A 12,872-nucleotide genomic window follows, 5' to 3' on the forward strand; every position below is an offset into this window, starting at 1 on the left:
TCTAACCACAAGAAAGGGCTCTCCGAACGTCAGTTTGAACACACCCTTAAGGAATATCCACAAGGCTCCTGGTCCAAGTCAGCAAATTGAGCTGGGGCATGCTATCCACCCAAAGCTGGGGAAAAACGGCCTGTGGCCAGAGGTCAAAAGCCCCTATGACGATGGTTTTGTGGTCTTTAACTATGCTTTTAAACTTCTTGTTAGAGTAACCACCTGAGGAGTTGATGGGTAAGATGTGACCACCACCCCAGCAGTGCGCCTCCCTTGGCTCCTGCATTGAAAGCCACCAGCTCCTTTCCTTCACCTAGAAAGAGGGAGCAAGACTTACGAATGGAGTTAAAGGAGAGTCGGCACAGCGCATGTTCAGCAGGAAGGTTCCTTTATAACGGCGGATTTGATGACACACAGTACTACAGTAGGGCCTCCGTGCGGCCCCAGGAGGAAGGGAGCAGGTCTGAGGACTGACACCTTCCAGGGCTGACGTCACACGAGCACCCACACAGGGCATGACTGCCAAGTACCTCCCTGAAGCTCCGCCCACCCACCCACCACCAGTTCCGTCAAGAACTGTGTCGCTATTAATTCTTCGTTTTTGGCCATTGAAGATAAAATCCACCATGATGACAGGATTTCAGCACAAGAGTCTCTTTCCAGTCACGGTAGATGTGGACGTCCCAGCTCTTAATGAGAAACAAAAGTCCATTTGACTTCCTCTTGCAAGGACCAGAGAGAATTTTTTTCGTAGTGATCTGTTGTAATATTTATATATACTAAAAAAAAAACCCCAAACAAACAACTAACAGTCCATTCTGTGCTCTGTTTCCCTGGAAGATTTCTCATGATCACCCCTCCAATAGCGAGAGGGGTCATGTGTCTGGGAACAAAGAATTAAGACACTTCAAAATAAGCAATAAAAATCCTAGTGCAACACTCAGAAGCAGATGATGGGCCTGACCGGGTCGGAGGGGAGGGAGGCAGGTGTTCTCTTTAGGAGCAGGGCAGGGCCTTTGGGAAAGCCGAGTGGGTGCAGACAGAAGCAGCAACAGGCTGGGGGAGGCCCACTTCCTCCCAGGCTCTCCCCAGGGACGAGCGTGTCACATCGCCCGCACTTGGACTTCTCGGGGCTGAGGACCCTATCCCTCACCCTCCACCCACTCCGGTGACCTGCACGCTAAGTTGAGTGGTCTCTGAAACAGGCTGAGGCCAAGGATTAGGACCCAGCTCTGGAGGGCCCAGGCAGATCCCTTTCAGGCGATTCCAAGCAAGCACCTGGGAAGCTCACTTCCTCAGGCAACCAAGGGGCATGAAGGGAAAAGGCAAGAAAAAGAGAGGCCTCGAAGGCTTGGGAGAAAAGAAAAGGTGACCAGCAACGTGGCGGCTTTGTACCTGGCTCGGTTTTATGGGGAAGACCTGCTGCCACTGTTGCCCGACCCCTGTGCTGGGGACGGACTGCAGTGAGTCTCTGCAGCCAGCAACAGCCTGAACATCCTCCATATTCTTTTCATATGTCTATATGGGTATATACTTTTATTTATTATTTTTAGCTGAAATAAATGCAACGGATTTTATAAGCTGCTCGGGGCCCTGCCCTGAAGGGCTTGTGCCTTCGGGCCTGCCGCCAGGCGCACTCCAGCTTGCCATCTGTCCTGCCCTACACCTTGGGAAAGGCCCCAGGGTGAGCAGAGGGGCTACACACCACAACAGGTGACCAGGAGGAGGGCCTACCTCAGCGAGACTTCAGTTTCTAACCCTGAGAACCTAAGGAGTTGTGAAGGACTTGGAGAGGGAGCTAGGGTTAAAGGTCACCGGGCTTTTTATTGCAGTTGAAGCACACTCGGACAGGATGGTCCCAGCCTCGGGAAGGGACAGCCCGGCGGTCATGGGAGCACTCGTCACAGAAGCCCTGTCCGCAGGCCCGGCAGTGATGCTTGGAGAGCTTGATGCTGAACTCCTTCCGGCAGTTGTGGCAGTGCAGGATCTCATGGTCGGGTACCCAGTATGCCGGCCTGGCCGCGTCCTTGACCAGACCTGTGGCGGGAGGGAACCGTGATGGGCGGGACACACGGCACCCGACACCCTGAGTCCCGCTGTGCAGGCAGGCATCCTCAGACCCTCCGTTGGCTCGCGATCCAACTGCACCCAGAACCACCTGTGGACCTTTGCAATAGACAGGTGCCCGGTCTCCCCCATGCCACCCAGGACAAAATCTTCGGGGCTGGGACGCAGACACTGAAATCTGCATGCCTGTCAAGTTCTACAGGTGGCTCTAAGGTGCAGCTGCATTAAGAACCACTGGAGTAACAACAAGCAGTTAGACTGTGGAGCTGGGATGTGTCTTCATTCAAATCCCAGTTCCATCAAGCGCAAGCCAATCGGCAGCTGCACAGGGTTACAGAGGCTCTCCTAGGTGCCTTGGCTTCCTCATCTTTAACAGCCACCTTCAAGAGCTGTTATGGGGATTACAAGAAATAACGTGTCTAATGCACTGGCCTGGGACCCAACAGCAGGTGAGCACTTGGTGAGCACGGCTGGCAAGCTCTCTGCGCCAAGGGCAGACCCTGCCTCGCCCAGTTACCTGTGAGCACAGATGTAACCTGAACTTCAAGCCTGGGCAAATCCATCCCTTCCTGCACCCTGGAGTCAAAAGCTCGTTTTGTGAGCCACAGAGTCCTTGGTCTCTTCTCTACAAAGGGTTGACTTACCCCAGGCCCTGACAACCCTGCCTAAGCCCTCCACACACTGGTGGGCTTCTCTTCCCGTCTTGGTTACAAGTGCCCCTCACAACCGAAGGTGAGTGACTAACTTAAATCTAAATGAGTAATATCTTGGCTGGTGTGGAGCATTAAAGACAGCCACAGATTCGCTGATGCTCCCGCCCCCTCTCTCAAATCTAGGCAGGCTCTGTGCCTACAGAAGACTATAGTAGTGCCAGTTTCCAGGCCCAGGCCTTAGAAGAGACTGGCAGCTTCTACTTGTCTCTTGGAATATTAGCTTTTAGAGCCCCAGGTAAAGAAGTCCAGCTACACTGAAGAAACCACACGAAGAGGCCTGGAGAATACATGGAGAGAGAGGGAGGGTCTGCCGAGCCCAGCCTTCCAGGCATCCCAAGTGTGCCACGGCCCACCATGTAAGTTAGGGTGGCTTGGACCCTCAAGGCCAGTCCAGCTGCCGTACTGGAATATCAGGTAGTAACTGTCACTGGAAGCAGAATTACCTTCCAGACTTAAGGTTGTGACACATGGTAAAATGGTGGTTGTTTTAAGCCTTAATATTTCAGATAGTTTGTTATGCAGCAACCGGTGGTATGGGAGAATGGCCTCCAGAAATGAACACGAAACCACTAAGGCATTCTGCAGAAGTAAGCAAGTGCCAATCAGTTTTCAGTCAACTGCCGGCTGTCCAACCCAACCTAGGTCTGCCAGCCTTTGACAAAAGACAACCCGCGACACTCTGAAACCTTTCATCCCACAGCCGCTGCACTCAAGAGACGCACTGCCAGGCCCACCTAGTGGTATGTCAATGGCTGTCACCACGGCTCCCAGGGTGTTCTGCACAGCCTCGCCCACCTTCCGAGCAATCAGCGTCCCGCCTTCATCATCCGCCTGTGCCTCAGTAACATCTGTAGACAATGATAAAGAAAAGCCATCAGCTCTTAGTCACGTCCCAAGTGCAAAACTCAGAGGGCTACAACAGAGCACTCCCGGATTCTTCTCCCCGGCACCACTGTGCTGTCCTGCAGTCTGGGCTATGGGTCAGGTCAGTCCAGATTCTAACACTGGGTGACATCTGTTAGTCCTTTACCTCAGCCTCCTTTAAAGTAAACCGGAAAGGTTCCAGGAGCATGACCTTAGAACCTTCTCCAAGAAGAAAACTCAGTCTAAGCCATGTCTGGTAAACACAGGACAGCAGTGACCTCTTCCCCCACCCCCCTACCAAGGACTAGCACCCCCGGGACTCAAGAGAATGACTAGACAAGACCAAGGGAGCAATTGCTCTCAGAAGAGTGATGCAGTTAGGAATGGGGCTAGGCATAAGGGAGTCCAGTTCCCAACACCCAGTGCCCAAGAGAGGGTCCCCACTCCGCCCTCGCAGCACCCAGGCCCCACTTTACCTAACTGGACATTCCTGGCTTCGTAGCAGTTGTCACACACCCGCACAGGCACAGGGCCCCAGCCCCGCTCGGGCACGGGCCGGGTCTTGGATGAACAGCCATCACAGAAGCCCTCCCCACAGGCCCGGCAGTGATGCTTCGTGTCGTTATCTTTAAAGGATGTGGCACACTTGCTGCAGCTCTGTTCCAAGCCCAAAACAAACAGAGGCAGGGATAACTTGTGTCTGCTCAGCTGAGAACGTTACCGAAACCCACAGGGGGACCACAGGCCCATCCTGAATGGTCCTAATTCAGGGACCCTACAACTTCCACCCACATGGAATGCCCCACTGAAGCACAGCTGTGATGATCATTTTCTTCCAAGAAGTGCCTGGAAAGGCTCTCAAATCATTTGGCTGAGTCACAGGGTTCTCAGAAGAGCTAACTGTAGCCAGAAGGAAAATGAGACTTTGTTTTTTAATGGCATCTCAAAAGAACCTCTGAGAAGCTGGTGAGGAATGAGTTCCCTGTCACAAAGTATTTGGGCCAAAGGAGATGGGTGCTCCTTTGCTGTAGGTGCTACAGAGGTCTAGGAATCAAGCCAAGGATGACCCTAAATGATTTCTAAAGGTCCCTTTCCTCCAGATTCTGTATCTGTGGCCTTACACATCTGATCAATAATCATTGGCCGTTGCAGGTAAGAAAACGAAAATCCACCACAAAGAAAATACTTGCAGGACACCGCAAAGGGAAATCAGTGGGCAAAGAGGACACCGGCTGCCTTCATGTAACCCCTTTTCCAATACTCTGGGAGCTACCCTGACAGGGCGGGAAATTCCACGCCTCGCCCACAGAACGAGCTCGGGGCAGGGTGGAGTGGCCGAGCGAAATGGGCCGCACCAGGGCTGTGGGCCTGTCCTGTCACACCGTACCAGGATCTGGGAGTTGGGCCTCCAGTAGGCCGGGGCTATCTGGTCTGTCAGCCAGGACGTTACAGCCTTGGTGGGCCCCAGGCTGAGCTCAGACACCGACTGAGCCATGAAGTTCACCCCATCCAGGAGGCGCTGGGCGGCATTGTTGTTGTCCTTCAGAAATCCATCGGTCTGAAATGAGAACGCAGGCTCCCATCACACTCGGAGTGCGGGGAGTCAGAGGAAAAAGAGAGACGGGTCTTGGGCGAGTTGCACACTCATCACGGCCAACTCAGAACCACAAACCCCTGGCAAAGAAAAATGGGGACAGACCAGGAAACCCTCTGGCTTCCAGGCAACACCAACCAACCAGTCATTGCTGATTTATCTCTTCAAGGTAACCATAAGGCTGGGTGCACAACTGTTCAATTCAGAACTTACTTTGCCCATAAGTGAGCTAAACGAGGTCTGTCCAGAAGGTATCCAGCCATGTAATATGAAAAATAGACACATTTATTGAAGAAGATACAAGATATAAGAAACATTGTACATAGGACAATGACGCCTCAGTCCCCTTCAAAGTAGGCACCTTGGGACCTCACACAGCTCTCCCAATCGCCAACAGCTGCCCTGTCATATTTTCCTGAATCCTGACAGTCTGAAATCTCGTCACTTTCAAAGGTGATTTTAGTTTGGGGAAAAGCCAGAAGTCGCAGAGTGAGTCACCTGGGTGATTTGATGTTTTGCCAAAAACCTCTGCATGAGACATGATGCATGAGCAGGCATGTTGTCGTGATGAAGCTGCCAATCACTACTTGCCCATAGCTGCAGCCTTCTAAATCATCTGAACAGTTTCCATGGATGAATGTTCAGGCTTAACACAAAATCTGATGCTGATTCATTGCTCTACTCACTCATCATTTTGAGTGTGATGGCCACACAGTACACATGCTCACTCACCGGCATCTACCACCCCCACTGACTGTACGGTGAAGTCATTATTGTTCGTGCACACACATTCCAGTCCACTCTCCTTGGCTGCCAGGTTACGTGGATATTACGCAAACTGTTCTCATTATATTAACAATGGCTGGACTTTTTCCGGTCAGACCTCGTACAATCCAGGAGGCACTCATGTAAAAATGGCACCTCCTTCAGGAAGCCTCCTGCCCCAGGCTGGGTTAGAAGCCCTTCCTCTCAGTTCCTCTAATACCTGTACATCCCAGGACTCCTATTTCCATGGGTAAGTGCAGTATCTGTTTATGGACTTGACATATGAGACTGAAAACTCTTGGAAAATAATACCCTTTTTCATTTTTGTATTTTTTCCAAGCATCTAGTTCAATTCTGAGCACACGATATTCAACAACTTATGCTGCAATAACAAATGAATGAATGAATGAACGAACGAACAGAAAGGGAGGAGCATGTATTTCCCTAATTCCAAGGACTATGAGGAGGACAGCCTAAAAGTAAACTATAGTATTACTGTTTTCTTGGACTACAAACTATCTTGCCATAGAGATGTTAACTTTTACAAGAAAGAACTAATGTCAATCAAAAAACAAAAGACAGCCCTGGCTGGTGTGGCTCATTGGATTGAGCACTGGCCTGCAAACCAAAGGGTCACAGGTACAAATCCCAGTCAGGGCACATGGCTGGGTTGAGGGCCAGGTCCTGGGTAGGGGGCACTCCAGAGGCAACCACATTGATGTTTCTCTTCCTCGCTTTCTCCCTCCATACCCCTCTCTATAAAAATAAATAAATAAAATTTTTAAAAATAAATAAATACAGTAATAAAACACTTCGTGAGAAAATTATACTAGTGTGAGGCCACATTAAATCCACAGTAAAGAATGGCCTGGACCATCTTGTCAATGGGGTCGGCTCCAGAAGTGAGACCACACTGCAGGAACAAATTTCAGTGGGGCTGGAGACCAGACAGAAGAGGAACAAAACGGTGAGGAAATCGTCAGTTCTATGGTACCCGAAGGATCCAGGAAAGCTCAAAGTTGGATCTGCGGATAGGCCTTTTAGGCTGACCAGTGGCTTCAGGAATCACCCAGCAAGGGGAACACCACCAAGTAAAATAAATCCCTTAGAGAAAATTGCTCAGCTTTTTTCCATGACAAAAAAAAAAGATTTTGCATGTGTTGTGATTTATGGGTAATTCCAAGTGTGACTTGTGGTTTAATGCAGGATGAAAGCAAAGTATCAATGCCTTGTCAACAGATTTGCTTTTCCAACATCTTGAATTCAAAAGTCAAATTAAAAAACAGTAAAGGTCTATAGCAATCCCACTTCTTAGAGTGAATGCCAAGAAAATTTCCAAAACAAAGAAATGCCTTTCTTACCTAAAGATGGTCACTAAAAGACCCTCAAAAGAACATTGTGAACGTTTAAAAAGGGAATGGGAAATTCCCTTTTTAACTATAACACTAGATAGAATGTTACATAGTGACTACGAATAAGAATCATGAAAAGTGGAAGCAATGTGGAAATAAAATTGTGGTAGGAAAAAAAGGCAGATAAAGGGCATGTAAATTATGACTACATCTATATAAACATATGCATTTGGAAAATGAGAAGACTGAAAAAATGAAGTTTTATTTGCTAAAGCAATATAACTATAGATCAAATTTTCATTTATTTAACATTGTGCTTCTAATATTTATTCAGAAAGAAATGAAAATAACGATCTAAAACAAGAAAGGCTCTCCAGACCACGCCTTCCTAAGCCACCAACATATTGAAATTCACAGTTAACCTTAATTCTAAACAAGTTCCGCTTCCCACACACGTGAATAACTGAACGATGCAGGAGAAAGAAGAATAAATAAAGCTGCTCTTACTCCAGGCCACACATGCACAATCTCTGTCCGCACCACCGTATCCACAGGATCTTGGTTCCCAAACCAGTATTGCCGGCTACGATAGACCACGCCGCAGTTAGGACATTCGATCACATACCTACAAGGAATGCAAATAGATACTATTACCCAGCCAGGCGCCTGGGGAGACGAACACACCAAACAACCCTTAGCTATGTCGTTTAAACTCACCCAGACCAGGCATATTTTGCAAGACCCATCCAGGGGGAGTCGGTGGAAGCAGATGTCTTGGGCACTACGCTGACTTCCTTGCCTCTCTCATAGCAGGCCTGAAACATGGAGCACTCTGCCAGCTTCTTCTCTGTACACCAGCCCCATGGCCTCTTCACATCCTGGTGCAGCCCCCACAACCCACACACCATACCAGCTAAGGGTTTACTGACCCTAAATTGAGCCCATCATAAGAAAGTTCACTTCTGTAAAGAAGCCAGTACCCCGAATGGTCATGAATTGAATGTATAACCCATCCTGGGCCCCAAAACTGAGCTGTAAACTATACACCTGTCACAGACAGAAGAAATCACAACTGGATTCCTGAGGAGCACTTCTGCTTAAGGAGAACAAAGAGTCAATAGACAGAACCCCTGCATACAAGTTCAAGACAAGGAGGGGAAAATAAGCTTTAAAAAACCCCTAAAAACCATGAGTCCCCAGCAACAAAGACATGTGAGTTCCTTTGGTCAGAGCTGGGGAGAAGTTTCAGAGATATTCAAGTTGAATGTCAGATACTTTGAGATGCAGCAAAGGTGCCCCAAGCCAGTCTTCCCTAAAGGAGGGCGTGACCAGCGAGCCAGCTGCTGAAGCAGGGAGAAGCTGGGAGGACTCACCTTGCAGGTGTACACCCGGTTGTCATACTGGTGGGAGTAACTGCAGCGGCTCTTGGCTTCATGAGGTACTCCTTCTTTCCCATGATTCATGCTGTTCTTACATCCAGCCCTGAGTGAAGCCCAAAAGCTGACAATGAAGCGGCCAAAGAAGCCAAGCTACTTATGCACAAGACTCTGACCCTGAGCCAGACACAGGGCCAAAGCCAGACTTTGGTTATCAAGTAGGCCCCAGACGCGGAGCACAGAGAGGGCCATCTGTCTCGGAAACCCACACGTCTCTTTTATGCTTGCAATTTCCATCACCACAAAGGTAGAACAATTATTACTCTTATAGGAGGAGAAAAAGAGAAGTGAGGAAATGCTTCTCAGAAAAACCACCTGGCCCCTCAGTAGGAATAGAGGAGCCAGAAGATAACCAGCTGGACAAGAGATTAATCCTGAGTGGCTCTCAGGGAATTAAAAAATCGAAACAGCCCTGGCCCGGTGGCTCAGTCAGTTGGTGTCATCCCAGGTGATCTTTCCAAGATAATCCTTAGTTCCTCCCTACCCCAGACTGTAGAATCCAAGACCCGAGTCCTTTTCACAAATTCAGAGCCTGGCAGGTAGCCTACAGGCTTCAATGCAAAAAGGCTATTCATCACAGAAAAAGGCTCAGGTGTCTCCTCCTATATATGGGCAAATGTGGAGGACCCAGGCAGTGGTCCTAATGTGAGCAAGGACAATACACTGGTGAGGGGTGGAAGGTGTGGAGTGAGAATCTATACCACATGGAAACTGCATCCGACTGTGACACTCTGCATTTAAATCCCCTGGGCTTCATCTGACAAGTCACCAAACTGTGATTAAAGAACCACCAACAGCTCAGATTAACACAGTGATTCCCAAAGTGTGGTCCCCAACCAGCAATATCAGCATCACCTGAAAACTTATCAGAAATGCAAGTTCTCAGGCCCAACACCAGATCTACTAAATCAACCTGTGGGGGCAAGGCGCAACAATCTGCTTTAACACGTCCTCCAGCTTTTCCTGAAGCGTGCTACATTTGGGAATCACTGCTCTGCTCCCCAGACCAGCATCACAGGCATCACTCAGAAGCGTGTCAGAAATGTAGAATCTCACCCAGACCTGCTGATCCAGAATCTGCATTTTAACAAAATCACAAAGTGATGCATACACATATTGAAGTTGGAGAAGCACTGCTCTAATGCAATGTCTTCAGCTCAGATTCACATCAGAATAATCTCAGGAGCCTTTTAAATATACCAATACCAACACCCCACCCCAGATCCATTAAATCAGCCTCCCTGGGGGTGGGGCCCAGGCCTAAATAATTCTGAAAGCTCCCTGGATAATTCTAATGTGCTCTAATCATTTGCCCTCACGGTGAAAGGAATCACCAAGGACTGATAGAGGCCACAGTGCTTTGCACACTGGGGGTATTGAATATTAGTTGAAGAAATGGAATAACTATGATTGAAAGCCCTGGTTGGAGAAACATAAAAAAAACGGCAACCTGAAGCCCGAAGTTTTCTATAGTAAAAACTGCCCAAACCAGAAGCCAGTCAATTTCACATCTAAACTAGGTTGAAATCTTCAGGGGATTCTTCACAAGCATATGTCCTGGAACCCCCTGCAACCTCAGAGTGTGGTCCCCCTACCACCGGGAACACCTGGGAACTTGGAAATCACCCTCTCAGGCCTCACCCCATCTGTAAATCGGAACCTGGAATTTAACCAGACCCCAGGTGACCTGCACACACTGTTCCGAGCCTCTTTTCCCCAGATGGGGAGATGGCTGGCCTCACTTACCCACAGCTGAGGCACAAGGAGGAGCAGGTGAAGTACTCATCTGGAAAAAAGGAGCTGTGTGCCATCTGGTCATCGGGGATCTCACCGCTGAAGCGGTCGCTCAATGCCTGGCGAGAGGAAAGGTGACATGAGGCAATCAGCAGACATCCCTGTGGTTTGGCCCTTCCCCCGCTTGCTTTTCTAAGATGCCCTCACTGCTGGCTTATTTCTTACAGGCTCCACAGCAAGAAGAGGGAACTTTCCTTTGACCTTTTTGGACCAACCTACACCAATCCTCACCACAGGAAACCTCAGAAAGAACCAGTCCACTTTCCCAGTGGTCAGAAGTGAGCAAAGTCACTGTTCCCTCCTAATTACCTTGCAGGTTATGAACCCCTCACACACTCAGTCTTTCATTCAAAACCACCACAGATATTGACCAATGCCCACTTCATCCTTGTGAAGCTGGGACCAAGACACCGAGACTTGAGAAAGTGGCTCGCTCGTCTTTAAGTCAGAAGCAGAGCAGAGCAGTGAGCTGGGAGTTTCGTGGGCTTCCACCCAGTTCTAACCACAGGCAAACATTTAGAGTTCGCTGGGCCACAGAACTATCCAATGTAGAAAAATGTGTCATCAGCCAAAAAACAAGGAAGAATTATTATAGTGTTTGGCAGCCTTTTATCAACTACAGTAACCTAAAAGACAGCGAAGGACCCAAGTAAATGCCAAAAAGGAAGATGAAGTTGCTTGCAGAGGCAAAGTGAAAATTTTATGTTGAAAGGCACTTTCATTTCTAATCCTGTTTTCACACATTACACTATATTGAAACTATTCTTCAGGCTGACTTTTTTCCCCCTGGCAGGCCCTTAGTCATATGCAGTGGAAAAGTTATCTAAATTAACAGAAATGGGCTTTCTGGGCTTCAAAAAACCATTAAGTGTACACAGTTCCAAGCTTCTAATCTTCTAGTTTCCCATTCTGAGGCAGCCAGGCACTATTCATGGGAAGAGAAGGAAAAGTAGCCTAAAACAAAAGGACAAGATGCTACTTACTTTGGTGAAAAGGCAGAAGAAGTTTTAAGATGAGATTAGGAAAAGGGCAGATTAGGTTTTAAACTAAGGTTCTCAAACTCTGAAAGCAGTTTCACTTAATGAGAACTTATTTGTTAAAGTTCCTTTTCCTCTTCTCAATGAAGACTTAATACCATGCGCTGCAAACTCAGGTGTTTGCCAGGCCAAGTGAAACCAATATTGAGTCAGGTCAGGTGTAAGACAAGAGTAGAGGCCAGGAATGTATCACACTGAGGACGCATACAAATTCACCTAGCGGCATTCAAATTCGGCTTCTGCAAGCCCATAAAACATCATCTGACAGCAATGGCCAACCAAGTTGGCAATCCTTGACTTAGACACCCCCAGAAAAGATCTCACGAGTAATAATGTAATAATACAGGTCGTCTTGGGGGTAATTTTTTACATACTAACTTAGGGAGAACACTAAGATTCTGAAAAATAAATGAAATACATATGAATATTAATGAGAATAAATGAGAGGCAAACAAGTAGAATCACTCACTAGCCCATACTGTCCTCCTCTCTCCTACTTCTTAACGTAACCCATCCATGGGGGATTTTTTTGGTCTCACCTCTTCCACGAAGCCTTCTCAACCACTTTAGACACGCCACACTCTGCCTCCTCTGATGGCCTGTTGTCTTCAACACCTAAACTAGCACCGAGTAATTAGGCAATGACGCAAAGCTTTGGGCCTGCTGTATTTCATCTCCTAGGCTAGAATCTAAGTGTTATGAAAGGAGTTTCCTACCTCTATATCCTCTAACTCCTAGTGAAGGCCCTAGCAGGCACCTAACTAGGACCTCAGGAATGAAGTACCCCAGCACCAAACCCCCCCCAACACACACACACCAACCCCTGCCCTCCCCTCCTCACCTTGGCTCTGCCTCTGCACCAGGCTTCATCCCCCCGGCCCACAGGGGTCTCTCATTTTACGTTAACTACTCCCTGATTGGCCAAACCACTGATAACTCTTAAGGCTGTATTTCTCACGGGTGTATGCATTAACTCTCTGGGACTAGCTGGTGGAAAATAGAGTATTATCTTCCTAATGCATCAATTTACTGAAAGATCTGGGGAGCAAGTGATATTTATATAAAAAACAAACATAGATATAATATGAAACTAAGTGGAAAACTTGCAGAAATTAAATATGAGGCCCTCCCCTCGCCCCCTTGCCAGTCACTTCAGGTTTTAGTTGGCAGCTATTTCCTTATCTATAAAATGGGAATAACACCCTGGCTAGTGTAGCTCAGTGGACTGAGTGCTGGCCTGTGAACCAAAGTGTCGCCAG

General features: G+C 48.1%; 1 protein-coding gene across 2 annotated transcripts in view; it reads right to left on the minus strand.

The window, feature by feature from the left end:
- Positions 1-362: 362 nt before the first annotated feature.
- ZFYVE1 (zinc finger FYVE-type containing 1) overlaps positions 363-12,872 on the minus strand; it is a 45,195-nt gene continuing 32,685 nt past the window's right edge. For both annotated transcript variants that reach the window (XM_053927839.1, XM_024567439.3), the window contains exons 5-12: positions 10,529-10,635; positions 8,720-8,828; positions 8,064-8,161; positions 7,854-7,971; positions 5,023-5,193; positions 4,112-4,292; positions 3,506-3,619; positions 363-2,028 (exon numbers count right to left, since the gene is read on the minus strand). In XM_053927839.1, the coding sequence (XP_053783814.1) occupies positions 1,796-2,028; positions 3,506-3,619; positions 4,112-4,292; positions 5,023-5,193; positions 7,854-7,971; positions 8,064-8,161; positions 8,720-8,828; positions 10,529-10,635 (1,131 nt within the window). In that variant the 3' untranslated portion in view covers positions 363-1,795. The remainder of the gene's footprint in view (positions 2,029-3,505; positions 3,620-4,111; positions 4,293-5,022; positions 5,194-7,853; positions 7,972-8,063; positions 8,162-8,719; positions 8,829-10,528; positions 10,636-12,872) is intronic.

The sequence above is a fragment of the Desmodus rotundus genome, chromosome 7 (assembly GCF_022682495.2).
Source record: "Desmodus rotundus isolate HL8 chromosome 7, HLdesRot8A.1, whole genome shotgun sequence".
NCBI lineage: Eukaryota > Metazoa > Chordata > Mammalia > Chiroptera > Phyllostomidae > Desmodus > Desmodus rotundus.